General features: G+C 36.8%; 4 protein-coding genes across 6 annotated transcripts; 1 reads left to right on the forward strand and 3 right to left on the reverse strand.

Annotated features, from left to right (window-relative positions):
• Positions 1-886: 886 nt before the first annotated feature.
• On the reverse strand, positions 887-2,164 carry LOC129320005 (reticulon-like protein B9). Its single transcript, XM_054965135.1, has 5 exons — positions 2,005-2,164; positions 1,732-1,912; positions 1,515-1,656; positions 1,346-1,415; positions 887-1,233 (listed from the first exon to the last, which is right to left on the reverse strand). The coding sequence occupies exons 1-5, from the start codon at positions 2,123-2,125 to the stop codon at positions 1,064-1,066; spliced, it is 684 nt and encodes a 227-aa protein (XP_054821110.1). The 5' UTR covers positions 2,126-2,164; the 3' UTR covers positions 887-1,063.
• A 5,170-nt stretch (positions 2,165-7,334) lies between these two features.
• LOC129319532 (LEAF RUST 10 DISEASE-RESISTANCE LOCUS RECEPTOR-LIKE PROTEIN KINASE-like 1.2) lies at positions 7,335-10,378 on the reverse strand. Of its 2 annotated transcripts, none has more exons than XM_054964646.1 (3): positions 10,048-10,378; positions 9,510-9,875; positions 7,335-8,333 (listed from the first exon to the last, which is right to left on the reverse strand). In XM_054964646.1, exons 2-3 carry the CDS (start codon positions 9,823-9,825, stop codon positions 7,477-7,479), a joined length of 1,173 nt encoding a protein of 390 aa, XP_054820621.1. In that variant the 5' UTR covers positions 9,826-9,875; positions 10,048-10,378; the 3' UTR covers positions 7,335-7,476. The 2 variants fall into 2 exon arrangements, with proteins under 2 accessions (XP_054820621.1, XP_054820622.1); XM_054964647.1 differs by having other exon boundaries at positions 9,510-9,891.
• A 2,012-nt stretch (positions 10,379-12,390) lies between these two features.
• On the forward strand, positions 12,391-19,415 carry LOC129319483 (LEAF RUST 10 DISEASE-RESISTANCE LOCUS RECEPTOR-LIKE PROTEIN KINASE-like 1.2). The gene is made up of 3 exons (XM_054964568.1): positions 12,391-13,334; positions 17,064-17,405; positions 18,263-19,415. The coding sequence occupies exons 1-3, from the start codon at positions 12,653-12,655 to the stop codon at positions 19,180-19,182; spliced, it is 1,944 nt and encodes a 647-aa protein (XP_054820543.1). The 5' UTR covers positions 12,391-12,652; the 3' UTR covers positions 19,183-19,415.
• Positions 19,416-20,113: 698 nt separating this feature from the next.
• On the reverse strand, positions 20,114-23,846 carry LOC129320951 (protein SAR DEFICIENT 1-like). 2 transcript variants are annotated; one of them, XM_054966641.1, is made up of 7 exons: positions 23,694-23,846; positions 23,475-23,550; positions 22,833-23,388; positions 21,511-21,671; positions 21,149-21,343; positions 20,935-21,049; positions 20,114-20,849 (listed from the first exon to the last, which is right to left on the reverse strand). In XM_054966641.1, the coding sequence occupies exons 1-7, from the start codon at positions 23,780-23,782 to the stop codon at positions 20,602-20,604; spliced, it is 1,440 nt and encodes a 479-aa protein (XP_054822616.1). In that variant the 5' UTR covers positions 23,783-23,846; the 3' UTR covers positions 20,114-20,601. The 2 variants fall into 2 exon arrangements, with proteins under 2 accessions (XP_054822616.1, XP_054822615.1); XM_054966640.1 differs by having other exon boundaries at positions 20,120-20,858.

Here is a 23,846-nt window from a genome sequence, read left to right on the forward strand (position 1 = left end):
TGTTGGCTTTTAAGGGGTGGGTTGTGTTATGAACCTCATATCAGGAGGGCACATTTGTAAAGTATGGTTTATAAGTCAGTCAGGCACCGTCTTCCTACGAGGCGCCTTTTGGGGTGAGTTTTACTTGAAAGGCTTGTGGCCATGATATTGGTGTTCTTATTGAAAGCCGTTGTTTGTAGAAAGGACTACTCATGAAGAGGTTGACCAGCTAAAGGCCGATTGAAGCATCGTAGAGCATGCCTAACTAACTTATAAACCTTACACCTATTGTAAGGCTCACTGATGTGAGACTCATGACAAAGCCACCCTGTCAAGAGTTGACATCCATTGTAGCTTCACTCCACAGCACTTCACTCGACCTTCTGCTGGTCAGAATCCTCCGTAGGTAGCCCTTTTTTTGACACCAACCTCTCACCTAGAGAACTAATGTTACGACCACAAGCCCTCTAGATAAAACTCACCCTTAAAAAGTGCGTTGTAGGGGGAAGGGTACCCCGCTAACATATAAACCACACTCCAACAATGTTATCAGTCTTGATGTGAGACCCAGAACATAGCCCACCCTTTAAGAAGCGATGTTCGCAATGGCTTACTTTTCCTAATCCTTCACTCGGCCTTCAGCCAATTAGCCCTTTCATGGGCAGCTCTTTCCACAAATAGCAGCTTTCAACGAGAGCACCAATATCACGACCACAAACCTTCTATGTAGAACTTACCCCCAAAAAGCACCTCACAGGAAGAGGGTGCTCAACTGACTTATAAACCTCACTCTACTAATGTGGTCTCCCAATGTGGGACTCATCTAATCCAAAATCTCTCTCTCTCTCATGCATGCCAACCTCATTCGTCATCAATTATGTGTTATTCATCTTTCCCAAAAAGCATATATCCAAATCAAATCTACTCCTCATAATCGCATTGAACATTAAAATTGATATTCTGAAAGCATGAGTGTATGTACATATCAGTGCACTTGTATCATGTGTACATTGATCACTATATTATTCATGACATAACTTTGACGCCCTGGCTGCGCAGGTGACTCAAACGTTGTGTAGCAGGTTTATCTGATCTTCTTTTCCTTTACTGGTCCTCTGGGGATTTTGTTCAGATATTTCTTTTCGAACTTTATATATTTCTTCCTCAGGTCGAGGATGACATCTCCAACAAGATTGTCAATCTCTCGCTCATATCGTTCGTACAAAAAAGGCAGGATTTGCACGCATAGACAACCTTGTATCCACCCAACGTCAAAGAAAATGAAGGTGAGTTAGCGCGCGGCACATTTACTTTTTCAATAGAAAATCATGAACACAGAGAAACCTAGAAGTGGAGAAGTTGGTACCAAAGTAAAGCAGATTGACAAATCTGAAGTAGGTTCCAATCACTGCCAAGATATAGAGGGAAACAATGATCTGTAAAGATGAAAATTGTATGAGAAGTAAAATCTTAGGTTCACTTTCTGGTGGAGAGCTAAAGTTTACAGAGGGAAAAATCATAGGTGATGGTGATACCAGGAAAAACCGCGGTAGATCTTTTCCATAAGAAATGTAAAGGAGTGTTTGAATAAACTGATTAAATCTTGTGTGGATGATGGAAGCAAGGCTTTGGAAGAAAGAATCCTGTAAAATAATATCTGGGATCTGGGGACCACTCCTGAAGATGAAATAAATATTAGGCAAAATGGAACAGGAAGACTTCACTTGCATTTATATGAAGCAGAATTGGTACCATTTTAAGATATCTGCAAGTGTGGACCAAATAAAGAGCAGAAGCATGGTGGTAATGGAAACGTGACAGAGCAGGGTCACCAAATTGTACTCGACCACCTCAAATAGAAACCATATGGCTGTCACTCCAAGCAATAGGGCAGCTGATACATTTTTGTTCTTCCATAATAACACGTCTGCGACTGCAAGTTAAACTCCCCTTTTATCAGAATACCCAAAACTCCAAACATGATTAATGTTAACGTTACCAGACTGACAAACATGAAAATGGTACCTTTTCCTCCTCCAAGAACTTCATGTATAGGCCTTTCATGTTGAAAGAGCTTTGCTCGTAATGTGGTAATTTCATTCTCTGAATCAGATGCTTTGTGCGCCATGGTCTCTCTTGAACCCATGTTGTGATCATTTGGTTCTGTCACATGTATATATATATGCACATAGTCTTTCAAAAGAAGAGGGGATTCTTATCCTCTGCTGAATACAAAAGTAAGGAATGACTTGAAGCTTCGCTTGAAGATCGCTTAGAACGCCCGCCACCACTCCAGAGTATAATCTTTTTCTGGACTAGTCCTCATTCTTCGGCTTATGTGCCAACCATCACAGAATTCTCTTCCCAATTTAGTCCCTTAAGCATAAAGATAGATTCTTTGACTTAATTCTTCACAAATATAAAATTTATTAATAACCAGCTTGTTATCTGTGCAAAACATTGCACGAGTCCCCATCAAATCAAATTATACTTCAAAACAACAAAACACACGTTCAATATAAACTAAATATTTCTAAACACATCACTATTACTAAGTCAAATTAATGAAATTGTCTTCTTACTAAAATTATTTATCGGGAGAAGTAGATGGTCATTAATAATTGTTTTATTGATGAAGAATTAAAGCAAAAAAGTGTTTTTGGTGAGGGATTAAATTAAAATCATCTAAGTGTTTGAGCCTCGGGTTTGGTTAGAAAGCGCAATCATGGTTGATGATTCTGCTTCCCTGCACAATATTGTAAATCAGAAACTCAGATTGACATCTTCCCCAATTTGAGAACAGGCCCAAGTAGAATCATCAACTGTATAACTATATACGCAACATATCATAGGCCTTTGATGATGGACAAGTTTTAGGAATCATCTCTTTGAATTTCAACCATTTCCATCAATTATTGATTCAAGAAAAGCATAAACGAAAGAATGACGGCTGGACTGTATTGCCACTAAAACTACGCGTCAACATTTACATTACTCGTAGAATCTTCATTTCTAACTAATTATTTACATTAATTCACATTCTGCAGACACATTTAGAAATTAGAAGCACGCTCTCTTACTTATTAGTTATTACTTTGCTCTCTCTGCACACTTCAAACATCAGACACAACGTGCCATTACTGTCTCTGACGCTAACAATAAAGAGATGATTGGACAAACAAAAAAAGAAGAGAGCAAAGAGATGAATGTCGTGAAAAACGAAAGTTGGGTGCTCGACTGAGCTAATGCAGATTGATATGTGAGCTGATGATTGTGCGGCACGGTCCCTGACAAAATAGACTAATGTGAGCAATGATAAATCATCAATGATCAAGTGAGCATGAAGATTAATGAAAGTTGGCGGTACCATTATTTCAAGGTCCCACACGCTGCAGCTGCATGCATGATGACGACCACTTTAAATTTGACTTGGAACAAGGCCACGTTAATGCAGTAAAAACGAATGATGATGTGTGTTAATTCACGCTGATTCTATGTCTCTTTTACTTTTATCATATCAATTATCGTACAAGTGAGTGGATGATCGTTGTTGTTTGGCGTGCTTCAAGCACAATACCCTCTCTTTTAAACTAAACTATGATATGTTCCAGTAATGCGTTGCCAGATATCAAAATTTAAGAAACTCGACATTTACACACAAATGGATTGGATACCAATGCTCCAGCATGTACTGGCTTTTCCATTTCACAAGGGGGGAAAAGAGGAAGAAGCGATTTTTTTTTTTTTTTTTGAAAAAGGAAGAGAATGCTTTTCCTGTCTTAGCTGGTGAGAGATTTGCTTTTTCTTCCTCTGAGACAAGAGGTCAATGATAAATGCTGCAAATCTAAACAAAAACAAGACTTTCAGTTTTCAAAGATCAGGCGCCGCATTGGATGCGAATAAGTCACCACTTTTGTAGTTTTCCTTTAGATAAAAATTTCAGATTCGGAATATCAAATCCATCCATCCATCCATCCTTCTTTTTCTAAAGGAATCTTCAACAAGTGACGACGGCACTTTTACCTCATTACTATGCTGGAGTTCTGAAAGATGCCTTGAAGGGAAGATCAGAGAATGGTCTTAATTAGCTTGCTTCTTAGAGAAAATTTTACATGGCTAATCATACTCAATGTTCTTCATTTGCCTAAACCTCAAATTGTATAGTGCCACATCATGATGGCTAGTGATCATAAGATGGATCTCACAAGTCACTAGTTTCGCAGCGCCTGAAATCTTAATCACAAGAGAACATGTGGCGTTATTATAAGAACCATATTGGTGGATGTAAACAAATACTCACATCAACATCACCGAAAGGTACCACCGTAGTCCAAAGAGTGGTAGGTGGGTCATAATCCTTGCATGGACAGGAACAGAGAAAGCAATAGGACAAATGAACGGGAAAAGTTTTCTGCTTCTCATGTGCTTGAATTATACATGTCATCATGCTGTTAATAAAGATGCGAGAAACGGGCCCACTAGCATGCCCAGGAAATGATTTATTTCTTTCTAAATTTTCATCCCTTTAGCTCCTTAATTCAGAATATACCTAAGTGCCAAGACCATACGATTCAGAACCATGATGCTATAAATAAGTTCTGATGATTAAATATACTGGCAAAGGTCCAAACAAATTCGGAGAAGATAAACTAAAACGAAGTAATAAACAAGAAATCAAACACCAGCTGCATTATTATTGTTAGTGATATTTCGCTTTCTGATTGGGTGGGGAGGTTGACTTTCTTTTTTTTTTTTTCGCCTTTAAAAAACAGTATGAAAAAGGGGAAATCATTGTAGAAAATGAAACAGATTGGACTTTAGCAATTCCAACTTATCTGTTACAACTGGTTTGACCTTGAAGCTCCACCGAAAGGTGAGATATCATGCTCCTTGGTACTGACCTTAGAGGCCCTAATACTTCTGAAAATCTCTAAAACTAGATTCTACGAAACTCGAGAATGGAAGCTATACTGTTTACAACTATATAAGTAAGTAGTGAAAGAACACTTGGAAAATAATCATATAATCTTCACACGCATGTGCAAGAAAGTAATCTAGTCTGGAGAAAAAAGGACAGAGAAAAAACTCAAACTTGTGGACGTCACATCTAAACAGTTTACTGCTCGCCAATTCAATAAGATGTAGATTAAGTGCTAAACCTCTGGACTCGGGTAATTTTCCTCTTTAGAAGTGGGCCAAATCTCTATTTATTCTCCCTTCTGATGCTTCCATCCCACGTTTTCAGATCATTTCTATAATTAATAATTTACTTGTAAATGACATAAAAAAGAATTGCTCTACTTCCACCTCTTCTTTACCTTTGTTATGTTGCGTATGCTTTTTTAAAAAAATATTCTTCCGCCAGTTCGCCCTATAAATAGAGAGGAGGCTGAATCTGAAATACATCAGCAAAGAAGCATCATCCCTCTCATTATCACGCTCAAAGCTTAAAAGTCTCAGACATCCTTGGCTGAAAATGAAGGCATCAACCATTGCTCTGTGCACTCTGGTGGTGCTGCTTGTGGCCGAAGTCCAAATGTCAATGGCAGTGACATGCAGCCCAGCACAGCTGAGCGCATGTGTGAGTGCAATAACATCTTCAACTCCTCCATCTCAGCTATGCTGTTCCAAGATCAAGGAACAGAAACCTTGCCTCTGCCAATATGTCAAGAACCCTAACCTTAAGAAGTTTGTTGACTCTCCTAATGCCAGAAAAGTTGCTAGCACTTGTGGGACCCCCTTCCCGAGGTGCTGAAACTAAGAAAGAGACTCTAATTCTCTGCCTCCATACATTATACGTCTAGATGATGCATGGTGTTATGGCCAGAGATTTGAAGGAGAAGATAATGTCATATTCTGTGTGGTCTGTCATATATATGTTTCACTACAAGTAAAACCACTAGTTGTAATGGATGTGATGCTGTGGTCCCGTGTCATTGCATTTGGTTCCTTGGCGTGGTTTCATCTTGCATTTCTTGCTGCAAAATGCTGTATGGTATTTATAATTTAAAGCAGTGTCACACTATAACTATTTCCTATCACCCTCTGTCTCTATCTCTCACTTTTAAGTTTAACCCGAATCATTACAGAAGCAGCTGTCAATCTTCTGGATGAGTAACTAAAACTTAAAAAGAGAACGACAAATCTGATTTAGAGTATTCAAGTCCAAGAATGCTAGTGGATATTATCAGAATATTTATAGCGCAGCCCAGCGGTTAGCCAAGTTAATGATGCGACTAGGAATGCTTTGTGTTCGTTAACGACTATGTACAACTAATTGTCATCTGAGTGATTGATCGTCGCTTGGCAAAGATCTTTTTTTTCTTCTCTTCCCCGTGTTTCTTCTCCTCTGCCCATCATGGTACCGGAGCATCTCTCTGGCGAGGTTTCTTTTGAGTCTTTGCCGTGATTGATATAAAATGTAGATGTTGTTCTCCAGAAGCCTTTGGAAGAAAATCACTGTGCTTAGTTTAACAGTTTATGATGCTGTCATTCTATCGCCACACACGGATTGCACTTTGTCAATCAATGCACTCTGCTGCGACCACGAACAACCAAAGAAAAACTGATTTGATTAATTTTTAGAATATATTAAAAAATTTATGATACTTTTACCCTTTCATCCTCTTTTATTCGAGGCTCATATGCTTCTGAATTCTGTTTGGCTTTTGTTAAAATACCCATTTTTTATTCTAAAATTTAAAGGGATCAAATATCAGATATCCCCGTAAATCATTCAAGCCTGAATAACATTTACAATTAAAAATGAGATTCTTTGATAATTACACATTAATGCCTGTATAACCTCTCAAGTTCTATAATGTTCTCTCTAAATATTTTTATACTTATACTGATCCTGTTGTTTAGCATGGGCAACTCAGAGAAAAATCTTCATGTTACACACACAGCTTGACAAATCAATGAATAGAAGTGCAGGTAACCGTGAACTTGCTGAATGCAAGTCTAATAAAGTGTAGTAACTTTGTTGATCACCGTTATCGTAAATGACTAATTCGGTCAAGAGATAACAAAACTTCAGTATCAATAGAAGTAGACGAATTTTTGCCATTGGACTTCTTTCAATGTACTTGGTTGGAGGGGTTCAGAGGAAAATGGAGGGATTTTGCCATGCTTTCCTTTCCTCTTTTGGTTAAATAAAATGGCAGTTAGTGCTCTCATCTCTTGACTTGGTTAGAAAAAGAGTTTCCCTCCCCTCTAAAAGTAGAACTTAGAAGCATCGTTAAAATTTCTTCCATCCAATCAACCCAAATAAGGGATGATTAAAATTCTTCCCGTTCCCTCCATTTCATTGAACAAAATATTATGTTAACCACGGAAGTGTTGAATGCAAGAGATAGCAGCAACCTTGTCATTATAATAGAAAAACCAAGAATATTCCCAACAAACGACAAAAGGAGCAGAGTATATCAATGTTCAATTTTTGTATGCCTTCTCATGTGAATCATCAGGCAGGTATGAATTCTGGTGAAATTAATTTTACAAACAGTTTGGATCCCAGGAAAGAGAAGTTCCAGTTCTTGCACTTCTAATGCTCTTAAGCCTATCCAACACTTCTTCCATGCAAGGTCTCCTATCTCTGTGGCGTTGCAAACAGCTACATGCCAACTCTGCCACTGCATTAATTGATTGAGTAATCCAGTCATCTGATTCAAATCCAAGAGCAGGATCCACAAGGCTTCCAAGTTGTCTGCCACGGATTTTATTGACGGCATAATCAGAAAGGCAGGGATGTTCATAATCCTCAAAAAATGCTGGCTGGGATGATATTAGCTCAATCAGCACTACTCCATAGCTATACACATCACTCTTATCAGAAAGATGGCAACGCTCATAATACTCTGGATCAATATAACCAGGAGTCCCATCAGGATCAGTTGTGATATGGGTAACACCTAGTGGGAAAAGGTGTGACAATCCATAGTCGGCAACTTTAGCATTGAAGCTGTGGTCAAGAAGAATATTGCAGCTTTTCACATCACGGTGTATTATATTGCAAGAATGGAGATAAGCCAATGCACTTGCTGTTTGTATGGCAACATTTAATCGGATATGCCAGGGGAGTGTACCAGGTTGGAGCAGGGAATCAAGAAGACATTTAGCGAGATTTCCTTTGGACATGTATTCTTGCACTAGAAGTAGTTCACTGCTTTGAGAAGAGATGCAGCCATATAGTTGGACAAGGTTTTCATGGCTCACAGAAGTTAACATTGAAACTTCACTCATGAACTTTCCGAGTTTCTCGCTGTGGAGCTTCTCGTCATGTAACCTTAGGGCCCTGAACTTGTCTTCATGCAACTGCTTTATTGCAACAGAATGCCCATCTTTAAGAATTCCTGTAACATTTTGAAAAAAAAATAATAAGTAATATATAACTTTATCCAAACCATTTTTCTTTATGGCTAATCTTGTCAAATGAAGAAGCCAGACTATCAACAGTCTAGAACGAACAAACTGTCTCATGATTTTCGTAGCATGCATAAAATTTTACTGAAAAGGCATGATTAAGAATTGAAAATATCAAAATATTATATCCATGATCAGCTTATGACAAAATATGAAGTCCCATTTAGCAGTAGGCTTACTATTTAAAGGTTTTAATTGAATAAATTCAATTGAAACTTCTACACCATCAAACTTCAAATCTAGTAATCAAATCCTAAATCTTTCAGGTTTAACGTTAACTACAGTTGGTTGAGCCTACACGGTGATATTTCTACAATATAAATCAAAATCTCTTTTTTCTATCATGCGCAAAATCCCGTTTTGTGATGTTCCAGTTCATTTAACTGGACAATGTCCGAAATTATAGCAATCATGAATTAAACTTCCCCTTTATGATTCATCTTATCCTGAACAAAAGAAACCTTGTCCCAGTAAAGCTGCTCTATCATTGGAATCGAGACCGTATTTCATTTTGTTTTCATCAATTGTCCACCACTAACCTGGTTGCCTTTTATAATTACAGGCACATCGCATTCTGCATATTTGCCCCCTAAATTTAAATTTAATGTGTTTCTCATCACTTTACCATCAGGAAGCTCTACGCCCTACAACTAACCTAATGATAAATTGATAATATTCCCAATTTCCCACCTGCACATTTCACTTAAGGGACTGGCGCGCATATTTGTCCTCCAAATCCAAATCCACTATCATTGAAGTTCCTTAGTTCATTTTTTCTCATATTTTATGCAGCGGTTGGTATTCACAAAATAAAAACTATTCCAACATTTTGTACAAGAAAAACGAAAGGTTAACTTTTTTGCGGGTGTAATCTTATACAGAAGATATCAAAAGGGAGGTTTCGGTGCATTTACCGCAAATACACTCAACACTGTATAAGATGAAGTTAGAAACATGATGGATGATGCTAAAAGGTTAAGAGTACAATTTTAATAAAACCGGATTTCAATCGTTATGGCATGCGCTGATATATGCCTTAAGTCCTAATCCTAACTCTACGTAAGCATCATAAATATTGAAAATTGAGATCCAGGGGATTTTCTTACCAAGGTATACCGTCCCATGTTTTCCTCTCCCAAGCTCTCTGTCGGAGTCAAAATTGTTGGTGGCTATTTTAAGTTCAGAATACTTGAATATTTTATTTCTGCTGCCGTGGCCGCTCAGTACCTCAGATCGAACATGGTTGATCGGTACCTCAGAAACCACAGGCACCGATTGGACCGGGCTGCAACGGTTGCTAGTTACCTCAACATTCACACTCACTATTTGACTCCTTTTCCCCTCACAATTACTAGGGGTCGAAGCATCGTTTTTACTTACACTGGGGACGAAACACTGAGATATAAAGGAGAAGATCGGCATTGTCACGGCTTATGAGCAGTGCCCAACATTTAGTCCAACAATAAATAGACCTGAAGGGATTGTGTTCTATTTGATTTCAGTCAATGGACAGATGAAAAAAAAATCATAGCAAAAATCAAATTCACACGAAAACGGTTCTCCCAGGTCATTACGAAGAAGGCAGAGTCATAAACAGGCAAGAAAAAGTTGAATCAATAAAGATGTTCAATTAGAGAGTCTCACCTTGGAAACTAGGCGATGCAAATATTCATCCAGTCACCAAAATAACTCACAGGATAGAGAAGGCACTCTGCCAGAACAAAAGGGAGGGATCGAAAATTCGAAGCGCAATAATGGAAATTTCGGGGCGTGTTAAGTAGAGGAAGTTGATGATGACATTTCTAGGAACATATTCAGTTTTTTTGGCCCTTCCGAAGCTAAACACGCCCTTAATGAGGCCGAAACGCGTAAGAAGAGGGGGAAATGGGGGAAAAAAGTAAACAGATAGAGGTGCAAAGGGAAGGAAAGGAAAGAAAGAAGAAGCAGCACTATGAGCGGAACGAAGAATGACCTGAAACTGAAGTCAACAGAAGCAGGGCGGTCAATAATTAATATCCTGAAAAAATTATATATGTTGGTAAATAATACAGGTTATGGTAGATTCTATTTACAATTTATATGGAATTATGGATGATATGGATGTATTAAAAAAATTAAAAAAATAAAAAAGTAAAGGAGCACCCTAATGAGGACCAACAAGTATGTGAGACGGTAAAAATGTTAGTTTAAAGTTAGAAAGATGCCTTAACCTAAATTTGGAGGTAGCATCATATAATATTTTAAGAATCGAACAGTCGAATCATCACCTGTTGAAAAAAATAGGCTTATTTAACCAATTAACACGTATTAGCAGTTGCCCCGCCTAGAATTGGATGATTTTTAAAGACTTAAAAAAAACTCAAAACTCGAAGTGAGTTTTTGTGGGCCAAAAGCAAGTCACAAAAAAGAGGATAAAATTGGTATTTTGAAAAATAAAAAACCCTTCTCCTCACTCTACCTAGCAGACTGACACCTATAAGGACCCATTCTACTTCTTTTCAATCTTAGTTCTCTCTGTCTCGCACAATGCACGCGCTCGTTCTCATCGCTTTCTGAAATCTCAACCATCTGGGTTCTGTTATGTATGTCTTCACCCTCAAGCCACTCAGCCATCTGGGCTTTGTCTTCATCATCTTCACCGTTCAACCATCTTGGACTCACTTTCTCAACCATTTAGGTTCTATGTTCACCCTTCATTGTCTTCACCATTCAACTTCAACCATCTTGGACTCTCTCAAACTTCAGATGCTTCTTTATTTTTCATCTTCACTTCACTTTTTTCATTTTGGTTCGTGACTTCGCATTTTTTGTTAACTCTAGTGTAGGCATGAAGCTATCAAAGACAGTTAGATGGCATCGAGCTCAACCCCGTTCTTCATTCTTCACCTTCTTCATCGATTACTGTCTCTCTCTCAGTCTCGAGGAGGTTTTTTTTCTTCCTTATTTTTTTCTCTATCCAATTTAATCTAATCTCCATGGTTCTAAATGGAGCAAAATAAATGCTAATGGATTAGCTTATTTTTTTATTATTTGAGTTGTTTATTGCAAATGAAGGATTGTTAAATGAATGAAGATGAATCTATTTTTTATTGTCTAAGAGTTGCTTATTGTAAATAGAGGTTTTATTTTTTTCAAGTGACTATGCCTAAATTCTGATGTATTCAAGAATCTAGTGTTGTATTTTTGCTAGCTTGTTACTTATATATATATAATTTTTTATTTAATTATTAGGTCACCAGTCCAATCACCGATTTAACCGATTGAACTATGAGACTCGTGATCTATTAATATTTTCAGTTCGCTGTTTGATTCAAGTTTTAAAACATTGGCATCATGGGTCCTTGTTAGAAGCAGGGGGCGAAGGCGGAAGAAGCTTGTGTTTTGGTTGCAGATTTTTTTTTTGAATTGGAGGCCATGGATAAACCGTGCTAATTGACAAGATGAGTCATGTCAACATATAAGATATTACAACAACTAGGCGGCAGGATATCGAAGATACGAATACAAAGATTGTCAGTGTAAGCTTGATGAGATAACCAATCGGCACATCTATTTGCCTCCCTGAAAGTGTGATCGAACGTGATTGTCCAATCTCGCATAATGAGATATCTGATTCTACTAATGATAGCAGTGAGTAGATGAGTAGTAGAGAACTCATTGTGAATTAACGAGAGAGCTTCTGTAGAATCAGTGTAGACATTAACTTTCTCGAACTTCTCTACCCAATAAAAATTTAAATCTTTTAAGATGTTCATAAGTTCGGTAGCTGTACTTGGGAAATAACCGAATACATTTGTAGGCAACAATAGCGGCAGGCGGCAGCACTAGCGTCGGTGGGTATAATTTGAGCAAAATGCAAACTGTTTTTGGCTTACTGGAGATTTAGTGGGCTCTTTCTGGTGCGTAAATAGTTCTGGGCCTAAAATGTTTTATAAATACAAGAGGGGAGCGTGCTTTATGGACATGAAAAGCAGGAAAGGCAGCGAATCGGATGCCATATAGATTTAAATTAATACAAACGCAGCTGCATAGTCAACACACAACAGCTCTGCCTCCATCTCTTTTCCCTTCCCTCTTCTGCTTCCATGTGCTCCAATATTATATCATATTTTTCTCCCCTCCTCCTATCTTTCCCCACCCATCCCTTCCCTCCATGGCCATGGACGTCCAGTTGCATTCTCCTGCTTTCTTCCTTCCGTGCATAATTCTTGCCATCTCCTTCTTCTGAGTAGAATCACACGGTCACGACATGCAAGGCACCGGTTACTCTGCGTGTAATCACACTTACAATTGTGGGAATATCAATAACATCGCTTACCCTTTCTGGGGACAGAATCGACCCCCTTATGGCGGCTGCAGCAATCAATTCGAGCTCACCTGCCAAAATGATACCACCTTCATCACTGTCGGCCAACAAAAGTTCACGGTGGTCTCCATTAACCCAGAATTTTACTCCATGAAACTGGTGCAAACTGCTCTCTCCGTTTCTTGTCCCTGGAATTTCGCTAACACTTCCTTGGATCCTGCTCTCTTTCGCTTTGATAATTTAACAATTCAGAACTTGACCTTATTCCACGACTGCCCTCCTCGAGTCTCAAGCCCGGCCAACATCACTTGCCATCGTGGTCAAAAGGGTGAGGGCAGCGTTGCTTTTTTTGCGAAGCAAGACGAGAAGCAAAAACTGCAAACGTTTTCGAAATGTAAGGCTCGTAATCAGATTCTAGTTCAAGGTGGGATTTCGGATGTCGAAGACACGGGTGTGCTGAATAAATCTTTAAGGAATGGGTTCGTTGTTCAGTACGTTGCAAACTGGGATGCGTGCTTGGCATGCAATTCTTCGGGAGGAATATGTGGGGCTGACATCCATGATGCTTACCGATTTGCCTGTCACTGCCGGAACGGGATTCGTCGTCCTTATTCCTGTCCAAAAAGTATGCCTTCTTCCGTCTTTCTTTTATTTTTCTTTTTTTTTTTTGTTAGAGATTACCATCAAATGAGAAAACCACGGTGATGCCCGGGATATGGGTTAAAGGAGAATAGATAGTATAAATTAAAATTTGTCGTGCTCTATAGTGAATAGGAAGATGGAGACGAGGAAGAAGCAGTTTGCTTCAAGAAGAAAAGCATGGCAATGGATTAGTCTAGCAAAACAAAACAGAGACAGCGACCGGAGTCGGGATTAGGTGTGAATATTGTAGAAACCTTGAGGGCCGTTGATTTTTATCTTGGCCCATGCAAAGGAACAAAAAACGAATGTGTAGGAGTAGCAGTTGAGAGTTGAGTGGCGTGGTATAAAGTTAAAAATTAGGAAAAGGGGTTGAAGTGAGGGCGAAGAATAAGAAGAGACATGGTGGTTGATTAGTCATATATGAATATTTGCGAAGTTAAATCCTGAGAAAGAGGGAAAACCTGTGTTTGTGAGAGCAAAACATGTGGGCAGCATCATTAGTGGTTATATCTACCATTGAAGGACGGGGAAGTAGCTCCTTTGCAGTCTGCATTTAGGCGTTGAATAATGAATAATGAATAATGAATGGTGGCAATAGTATCTCAGTTATATTATGCGAGACCCATCATGATTTTAAATTCACCTCCAAATTGAAATTTGGTTGCCCCTGCGCTGCCTTTGTCGTATCATACATTACTGTTCTCACACTGCAATTCTAGAGATGACTGTGCGTGGATGTCTGCACTAAATTCTAATGTTAAAATTTTTTTTAAATAAACAATATTAACTTCGAGTCTAAATTTCTGGGCTTTAAAAAATATTTGAAATGATCTTCAAGGTAAAATATTTAATTTAAAATATTAGACTATAACACATTTAATTTAATTTAATTTAAAAAAAAAACTGTTATTGTTTCTGCTTTTCTGGTGATTTTACCCGTCAACGGAGTTGCCGAATTGCATGCAAAGTCTTCAGTTTCTTTCCTTCTTAAAGGTCCACCACGTACGTCTCTATCATCTCGTCCCACTCTTCATTTTCTTCTCTCTCTTTTTTTTACCATAAACGAGAGAAGGGATTTCAACGGAAGAAAAGGAAAATTTGTTTTGGCTGGGAGGAAGAATTAAAAAGGATTTTAATATTCGGTTTTTGTTATGAATTTTTTATTCGCGTCTTTTTTATGAACACAAAAAGGGTCGGAAGCACGAGGATGCACAGTAATGATGATGATGACACGAGAAGTGCGGATGAAATATTATGCTAAGATCTTATGGGCAGTGTCCGGAAGATTTATTAATACATTTACAGATCATCAATTTCTTTTGCACAGGAGTACACCTTTTTTTTTTTTTTTTTGAGTGTGAGATAACATTGAATAAAGAAACGAAATCAGTGAAAATAATTTATCTTCTGCTTCAAAAACTTCACATTTGGAGGCAGGTGAGGGATGGCACTCCATAAGAATTAGTTATAATATATTTTCACCGAACTATGATATAAAATATCTTCTAAAAATCTTATCTTATTCAAAATATAAAACATTAGATAATTTTTATTTTTATTTTTTAACTATAACTCTACTTCATTTATTATTTTTTTAAAAGATCATGTATTAAAACTTTAATTAATATTATCAAGACTCTTATATTTTTAATAAAGATATAAATAAATAGATGTTGATATTTTTAAAAATTTAAAATTTTAATTAACATTATTAATAAATTATTAATTAATTAATTATGATTTATCTTGTGGTTGGGACGGAGAATCAATGTAAGAGATGACAATGCAGACAGACTTCTCCCTTCTCCACTTTTCCATCTAACCTCACTCATCAAAGTCACAATCTCGTTCATTCACATTCACTTTCTATATTTTAAGTAGGAAAAATTAATCATTTGATATTTATAATTTTAATTTAATTATAACTTAATTTTTAAATTTTAATTTATTATAATTCAATTTTTAAAATTTTGATTTAGTTGTAAATTAGTCTCTGAACTTTATCCCTTGTAATTTAGTCTCTGAAGTTTTAACATTTTAAATATTAGTCTCTATATTTAAAAAAATAAAATAAAAAAATTAATTTTTTTAAAATTTTAATTTTTATAAATATTAAAAGGGTTTAGTAATTTAAGATATTAGTAATTTATTTTAAAAAATTTTCAATCTTTATAATTTTATTTTTAAAATATAAGGATTAATATTTAATAGGTTAAAATTTCAGGAATTAAATTATAAGAGACAAAATTTAGGAATTGATTTACAGTCAAGTTAAAACTTTAAGGGTTGAATTATAATGAGTTAAAATTTAAAAATTAAATTATAATTAAATTAAAATTATAGAGAATAAATGATTATTTTTTTTTTAAATAATACCGTTTTCATGCTATGTGCCACCGAACGCAGCCCCCAGCTGCAATGCTTCTTCTTGGACGTATTCGGTGGGTATACAAAAATGTACGTTCTTGACTGCTTAAATAGGAATTGATTTCCCTGCTTATCCCACATGCTCATCAGATCGTTTAGATTTTTAATTTGAATAATTTAAATTTAAAGTATTATTATTATATATTATATTTATTAAAATAAAAATTATAAAATATTTTTGATAATTTTTTATTTTTAATCTACTCTAAATTTAATTTAAAAGATTCAATTTAATATTAAAATTTTTATAATTGATGTATATTAAAAGTTTAAATTTATTCTGCATAATTCAGGACTATGCAAAGTACATCTAAATAATCAATATATATCAATTATAAAAATTTTAATATTAAATTAAACTCGCCAAATTAAATCTAGACAATATTAAAAATAAAAAATTATTAAAACAATTTTTATAAATTTTTATTTTAATAAATATAACATATAATAATATATTAAGTTTGGATCATCCAGATCTCATCCTTAGGACCAGCTTGAATATATTGTGACGTCACCTTTAGTGAAAATGATGGGATCTTTTCTTTCAAGTATTCCCTCCAATTTCATTTATAAATCATGATATTTCTTTTTAGATAATATTTAAAAAGTATTTTTAAAACTATACTTCATGAGAGAGAAAAAGTAACATGACATTACTTTTTAGATTTGTTATATAAGGGCATATTTAAAATTTTATATATTTTTATTTCTTACATTTTTTTGCATTCATTGATGAGATTCATAAAAATGACTTATAAAGAGCATGGGAGGAATACTGTTTTAGCCTTCTCCTGCACGTATCTTCTTGTCTTTCGAGAAAGACGTACGTACTTGAGCCATTTTACCATACATAGCTCTAGCTTATGACATCTTATATCATGGCCGCCAAACCCAGAGAAGAGTTCATCTACCTGACGAGAACAAGCTTGTGCGACTGGAAGTTGGCCGGCTTGTAATTAATGTTGTTTAAACACTGTGTTGTCTTCCTCCAGCTTTTCCAAATACCGATTTATGCGCATAACATACCCAATGTGAAATTAAAAGCCAAGTATGGTGGACTATGGTACGTAACGCATTTCCAAAAATTCTCTACTCTGGAGCAAGTCATTTAAGGTTGTAGAGCAACCAATCGAGACTCCATAAAATTCCCAGCATTACATACACCTATTTTCCCCGTCTGACTTTTGCTTCTATCTCCTGGCTGATATAATATCACATTACGTTATAAGTATCAATGCTCTAATTAACCTAGCTAGCTATTTGCTTTTACTGATTACCGTTGCAGAAAGACATTGGAACTGGAAAGGGAAACTCATAGCAGGTAATGGCTCCAAAGCTTCTTATTTTTCCCGCAACCGGCCAGGTGGTGCTGCTGCTTCATTCAGTGTGATAGTCATGAGCATTGGCCTCTATTTCTATCGGCGCCGAAAGAAGAATCGTCATGCAAAATCAGGCGAACAATCTCAGGGCCGGACCATATCTTCCGATTCCTCTATAAACGATGCTGAGAAAGGAAGTAAATACTTTGGAGTTCACCTCTTCACCTATACCGAACTTGAAGAGGCCACCAACAGCTTTGATTCAGCCAATGAACTTGGAGATGGGGGTTTTGGAACAGTTTATTGCGGTAAGAGTGGACAATCTTTATTCTTTGCACGGGACCAGGGACGTATCTGCATTTGGAATAGAGGGGGCAATTAATTGGCCCCCGCTAGAAAAATAAAAATTTTATCTAAATTTTAATTAAAACTACACTTGTCTCCCCTTTAAAATTATTATTGCCCCCATAAAAAATTAATTTCCCCACACTCTCTTTAAATTATTAAGCATACATATTTAAAAACATTGTTTACTCATATTTATTATAAAAATAAATTTATGATGCAAATGACATTAATATATATTTTTAAAATTATCATACTTTTTATTTATATATTATTTTTATTAATATATAGAATTATATTTTTTTTCAAAATAATTAATATTTATATTTAGTACTCCCTCCGCTAGAAAAATGTAAGATATTTTTTGAGAATTAGGTATTCAAAAATGTAAAATATTTTTAACTTTTTAAGGTGTAATCATTATTTTTTTTTAAAAAAAACATCCCTATTAATAAATGACTTTATATTTATTGTAAGTTATTTAACAAGGGTAAATATAAAAAGATAAGATTAGTTAAAAAATAGGTAACTACTTTATTGAGGGGTGAGATTCGGTTAAAAATAACTTATATTCTTTAACAGAGAAAGTATAAATTTTACCCTCACTAATAAATTTTTCTGGATCTGTCACTGCACGGGACTATAGTTTTTCTCAAGTGTTCACTATCAAGCATCCTTTTCAATCAACGTATATATAACAAGTTGAGGAAATTTTCAATCAAGTACGAAACATCTCCTTATCTGCTGATAGTAAAACATGCATAAAGCTGCACATAATCACTGACCAAGAATCTTGCTTTGTGGTATCTCTCTGTTCAAGGAAAACTAGGCGATGGTCGCACAGTTGCGGTGAAGAGATTGTATGAAAACAATGGCAGGAGAGTTGAGCAGTTCATGAATGAAGTCGAGATCTTAACTCGTGTGCGCCACCAAAACCTTGTCCAACTTTATGGCTGCACTTCTCGCCATAGCCGTGAACTTCTGCTTGTATATGAATACATTCCTAACGGGACAGTTGCCGATCATCTTCACGGCCAAAGAGCAAAACCAGAGACACTCCCATGGCATACCAGAGTGAATATAGCCATAGAGACTGCGAGTGGATTGGCATATCTTCATGCATCTGACATCATCCACCGTGATATAAAAACCACCAACATCCTTCTGGACAATCATTTCGTTGTGAAAGTGGCAGATTTTGGACTTTCTCGTCTCTTCCCAAATGATGTCACTCACATTTCAACAGCCCCACAGGGAACTCCTGGGTATGTGGATCCAGAGTACCACCAGTGCTACCAACTAACTGACAAGAGTGATGTATATAGCTTTGGAGTGGTGTTTGTCCAGTTGATATCGTCAATGCCTGCTATTGATATCACCAGGCATAGGCATGAGATCAATTTGGCAGCCATGGCCATTAACAAGATTCAAAGCGGGAACTTGCATGATCTTGTGGATCCAACTCTTGGGTTTGAAGCAGATTCCAAGGTGAGGAAGATGATAAATGGAGTGGCAGAGTTGGCCTTCCGGTGCTTGCAGACTCTGAAAGATACGAGGCCTTGCATGGAAGAGGTGGTAGAAAGATTGAAGGAAATACAGAGTGATGGGACAGGTAAAACGAAAGCTGAGGAGATGGATATCTCAGCAGATCATGTTGTGTTGCTGAAGAACGAAGTGCCTCCACTGTCACCTGATTCAAATATGAGGAGCACGGCCACGACGCCAAATGCCAGCGAATAAACTGCGATTCCAATGAATATCAGCCAGCAAAGTGATCAAAGTGATTGCAGAGAAAGCATCTAGTGTGTCCAGTAGGAGCCCGGATCGTGATATCGCTCCAACCTCCAAGATTGAGATGTGCAGAGAAGACGAGAAAAGACAATGAATGCTTTTTTGTTTTGGGGATCAAAGACAATGAATGCTTTAAATTGCGTTGTAGAGTTTAAAAGGAGAAGAGTTTTAATCCTTTAAAATTGGGGTTGGTAAAATTTTGTAAAGTTTTTTTATTTTAAAAAAGAAAAAGAATATTTTATATATTTTATAAAAAATAATAAAATGAGTGAAAATACTGAAAACAAAAAAAAATTTACCTAAATTTAGCAACCTTTTTTTTTAAGCAAACCTAACTTCAAAAGATTTAAATCCTTTCTTATAGGAATAAGTACAATATTATTTTCGAATAATTAGGATGATTGGAATAATAACTATAAGGATTTGGTCAAATTTTACAATAGAAAAATTACGCTCAAGAAATCAAATCGCATCAATTATTAATTATAATTAATAAAATAAAAGAAACATGATTCAGACAAGGACGTAACCCGTTCCTTATTCTAACATGCCCTTTGTAATTACAATCTTTTTATTTTTGTATATTTTAATCAAACCTTGAAAGGCTGTGGGACGGATAGCTTATGAGTTTGACCACTGGATCGTTTCTATTTCTAAGATGCCCTTTTCTCCATACGTTATCGATCCGCTTTCTCATAGTTGAATGCGTTGCCCTCCCTATGCCTGCTATCACAGTAAAGGATCCAATTTTATTTTATTTTTTTGCAACAATGGGATGAGTTGAACCGCAAAAATGCCCATTACTCTGCTCAATATTAATGTTTGGAAATGGGATTTTCTCTTCGATTAAAAAAAATAAACAAAAAAGAAAACGGGAATCCTTTTTTTTTTTTATACAAATAGGATTGCAGAAGGTCCATTTCAATAACTCATTTGCTTCAGAGATAGGATTCGGTATTATTCGATGAGGATAGAAACTCCAAACCAAAGCGCAAAATAGGAGAACAGACCGCATGCATGAAAGGATGTTCACGTTGCAGCACGCCGTGTTGCAGAGAGAGGAGTCTCTAATTGTTGAACATCAAAGGGCTGGTTGACTTTTGAATTATATAGAGCCGTAACCTTAAATGGGCCAGAAACTCCCCACAAATTAAGATATGCTGTATGAGATTTGGTGAAAGAGAGAATACAAGCCCAACTTATACAGCTAAGTCATGACATTCACATTAGTGAATAGTGCATGGAGATGCAGTTTGTCAACAGGCTAATAAACAAGAATAGGATCATCTTCAGCTTAGTACAGTAACGGGAGATGATCTTTTCTCAATCAACTCAGCTCCTACTTCCAGATTTAGAGTAAAAATAATTTCAGGGCCACTTGGGGGGTCCATGGATGACAGATCCTGAAGGCGTCATATTGTCAACATCTGATTGTGACTCTGAGAAGCTGAAAGGGCAGGCATTCCCAAGCAGCGTAGGATATGCTGGATTCAACGTCGGCCACTCACTGCCTCCCGCCACTTGACCATTGCCCAGTCCAAAGTTGGCCGCTTCTATTGAGTTATCTCCAAAGAGATCGCAACTGACTTGATGGCTTTCTGGAATTTGATCCACTACTGTTTCCCCTATCCGTTTCATTTCCAATATTAATTCTGAAAGAAAGTGTTTTTAATTTGTTTGAAGAGATCAATGTATGGATACCTTGCCCTTGATCAGTTAACAAGGAATTGTTATCATTCAAAAGCCCTTCAGGCTCTGCTTCCTCCAACGTGTCCCATCTGGCGTATGCTTCTCTCACCAGCTTCTCGATGTAGCTCTGCTAATGTCACCATCCTCATTCATTCATTTATCACAAGCATGTTTAATTTGTGGGAACTTAAATAATATCGAGGACAGATGAATTGGCCATGTGTACCGTATTCATGTTGTTGAGGTCTCTGTCTTGCAGGATCTGACCATTGATATCAGCTCTGACCACTTGGCATATGGGATCCAGAAACACCGCAAACTGAGGCCCACGGTATACGTAAAGCTTCTTCTCCATCTTACAGCTCCTCGCATGCTTCAACGTCGCTTCCCACATTTTCTCAGACATCCCTATCCCTAATATCTAATTTTGCAAACCATGTATCCATGTTGTTCTTAATCAATAATATCAATTTCCGTGTGTGTGTGTGTGTGTGTGTGTGAGTGAGAGAGAGAGAGAGAGAGAGAGAGAGAGAATTAGAACACGTACAAAGCAGTACAGAAGAGTATTTAGATTTATATAATATATACCTCTCTGAGTCTAGCAGGATCCACCACAGACAGCTTGAGAAACTCCTGAACATTGTTAATACCCTCTGAGGACAACTTCTTGTGAAATGCCCCATCCTTCCCGATCTTCTCTAGCCGCCACACTTCGTCTTGCAAAACTGGTGGATGGTGCTTTTTGTACACTTCGTTTATATATGTGCATGAAAATAAGCATCTTTTAGGTGCTACATATATGTAATATATTATGCGGTGTGTAAATATCAATATAATATATTTTACTTTTCAAGACAACAAAAAAAAAAAAGACATTTTTTAGTCTTGAAGTAGTCGAAAAACCCCCAGCGTCTAAAGTAGGAAAAAAGTTTATATATCGTTCGTGATTGCGCATTTTATGATATATCCACAAACATTTCAATCTTAATTGAAGGTTAGAGTATAAATATATTCATTCATTAGAATTCAACCAGATTTTGTAGCTTATTCTAAGCAAATTAAGACCAATATAATTTGGAATATGTTAGAGCACTAGAAAGAGAGCACACAATTAATTATATCTCAATTTAAAATTTAAAATTATAATTATTTATCCTAAATTATAAAAAAAAGTTTGACCTTTATTATGCCCTAGAAGCCGTTTGTCTGAGATGCAGGACCAACGAAATTTTGCAAACTAATTAAGTTGTGATTATCATATGTTTTCACTAAATATTGGTTGTATCATTAATAAACCTCTTAGCTGATTTAGTTTGACCAAACCATCACTTTCTTTCCAGTCAAGATATGTATATATAGAAAAGGGTCGATGCAAACAAACTAAATTGAAGAAAAAGGAGTTAGGATGACAGCCAAAATTGCTTGTATTCGGAAGGGTGAAAGGGATGTACAAAAGCTTCAATTAAATGGGTATATATATATATATATATAAACTTTTCACAGTTAATACTTTAGTTATGAGTTGAACATAATAGCACCCACCAAAAAATTAGTGCCCTAGCTATCAAATCATTTCGCGATCGATTTATTTCTTCATTTTATTTTCTGGCATATTGAATGATCATGGGGTGAACCAAGATGATGCGACAGTGCATATTCTTCGATGTACATACATACGCCTCCCTCATGAATACGTATATGAATAATTATTTACTATCGCCCCAAAACATTCAAAACCTAAATGTGTGTGTCTCTCTCTCTATATATACACTTGCACCATGCAATTAATAATAAAGGTTCTGTAGAAAGGAGATGAACATAATTGGATGCTTGCGAATAGCAGTGGACATAACGTGAATTCTTATGTATTGCAGGGAAAAAAGTAATGGCGGGTAAGAATATATACTTACATTCGCCTCGATGATCCTTGACGACAAAAGATTCAGTGAAGCCTTCGAGAATCCTAGGACCTCGATTGGTCTGAGGAACCACTTTGACAGCAACTCTGAACTTCCTGCTCCTGATCCAACTCGAGTTATCCGTAAACTCAATGTCCCCACCCAAACATGCGATGCCATTTCTCACGGTCATGTTGAGTTCTCCAGCGAGCAAGGGTCGCTTTCCTGCTCTCTCCTTCACTATGTGGTTGTTGAATTCGTCGCTGGTCCATTCTTGCTTATCAGCAGGCGGGAAATCTCCATCGAGAACCACAACTTCTAGCCTCATGGGATAAGGCACACTTGTAGGAACCCTTCGATCCCCACTTTTGTCTACGAGAACCACCTGGATTGGCTTCCCATTAATATCCAGTATTTTGCTTCCCGTGAATATAGGGAGCCTCAGCTTTTCCTTAAAGCTCAGTTGCAGGTTCGGTGCTTCCTCTGATGCTCGTATCCTCAACGATGCAGACCTTGTCATGGTTCTAGGATACATGTGTCTCATTACTCCTTCCACCTCCTCACTCACCTGTCCAATCATATCACCAGGCCATTCAAAGATTGATTATTTGTTTCTTATGATTATTTATATATATATATATATATATGACTTACCACCCTTCTGAGCAAAGGTTCCAAGCCTGAGAGAAGGTTCTGCAAGTTTTTCGCCATAACCACTTCTCCAATCACCCTGTCCATTGGTAACATGCACGAGAGATGAAGCAAAGGAAGTTAATATGTACGCAGTCCATATATGAATGGAGGGCCTCGACTCTAAAGGAAAACGAGAGGAATTATGTTAAGGAAAGAGCGAGCAGATGAAACCAGACGTACGAAGCAAGAGTGGGTCTTGTGCGTTGGTGAGGGGGCTCATCCGGGTCTTGATCATGATCAGAGTCATCAAAGAACCGCTTGGTCACCATTAACGTTCGGGCAGATAGATCAGAAAAGTATATATAGATTGTGAAAGGATAGGTGGTTGCACTG

The sequence above is a fragment of the Prosopis cineraria genome, unplaced genomic scaffold (assembly GCF_029017545.1).
Source record: "Prosopis cineraria cultivar Desert tree isolate PC_DT_omini unplaced genomic scaffold, ASM2901754v1 PC9, whole genome shotgun sequence".
NCBI lineage: Eukaryota > Viridiplantae > Streptophyta > Magnoliopsida > Fabales > Fabaceae > Prosopis > Prosopis cineraria.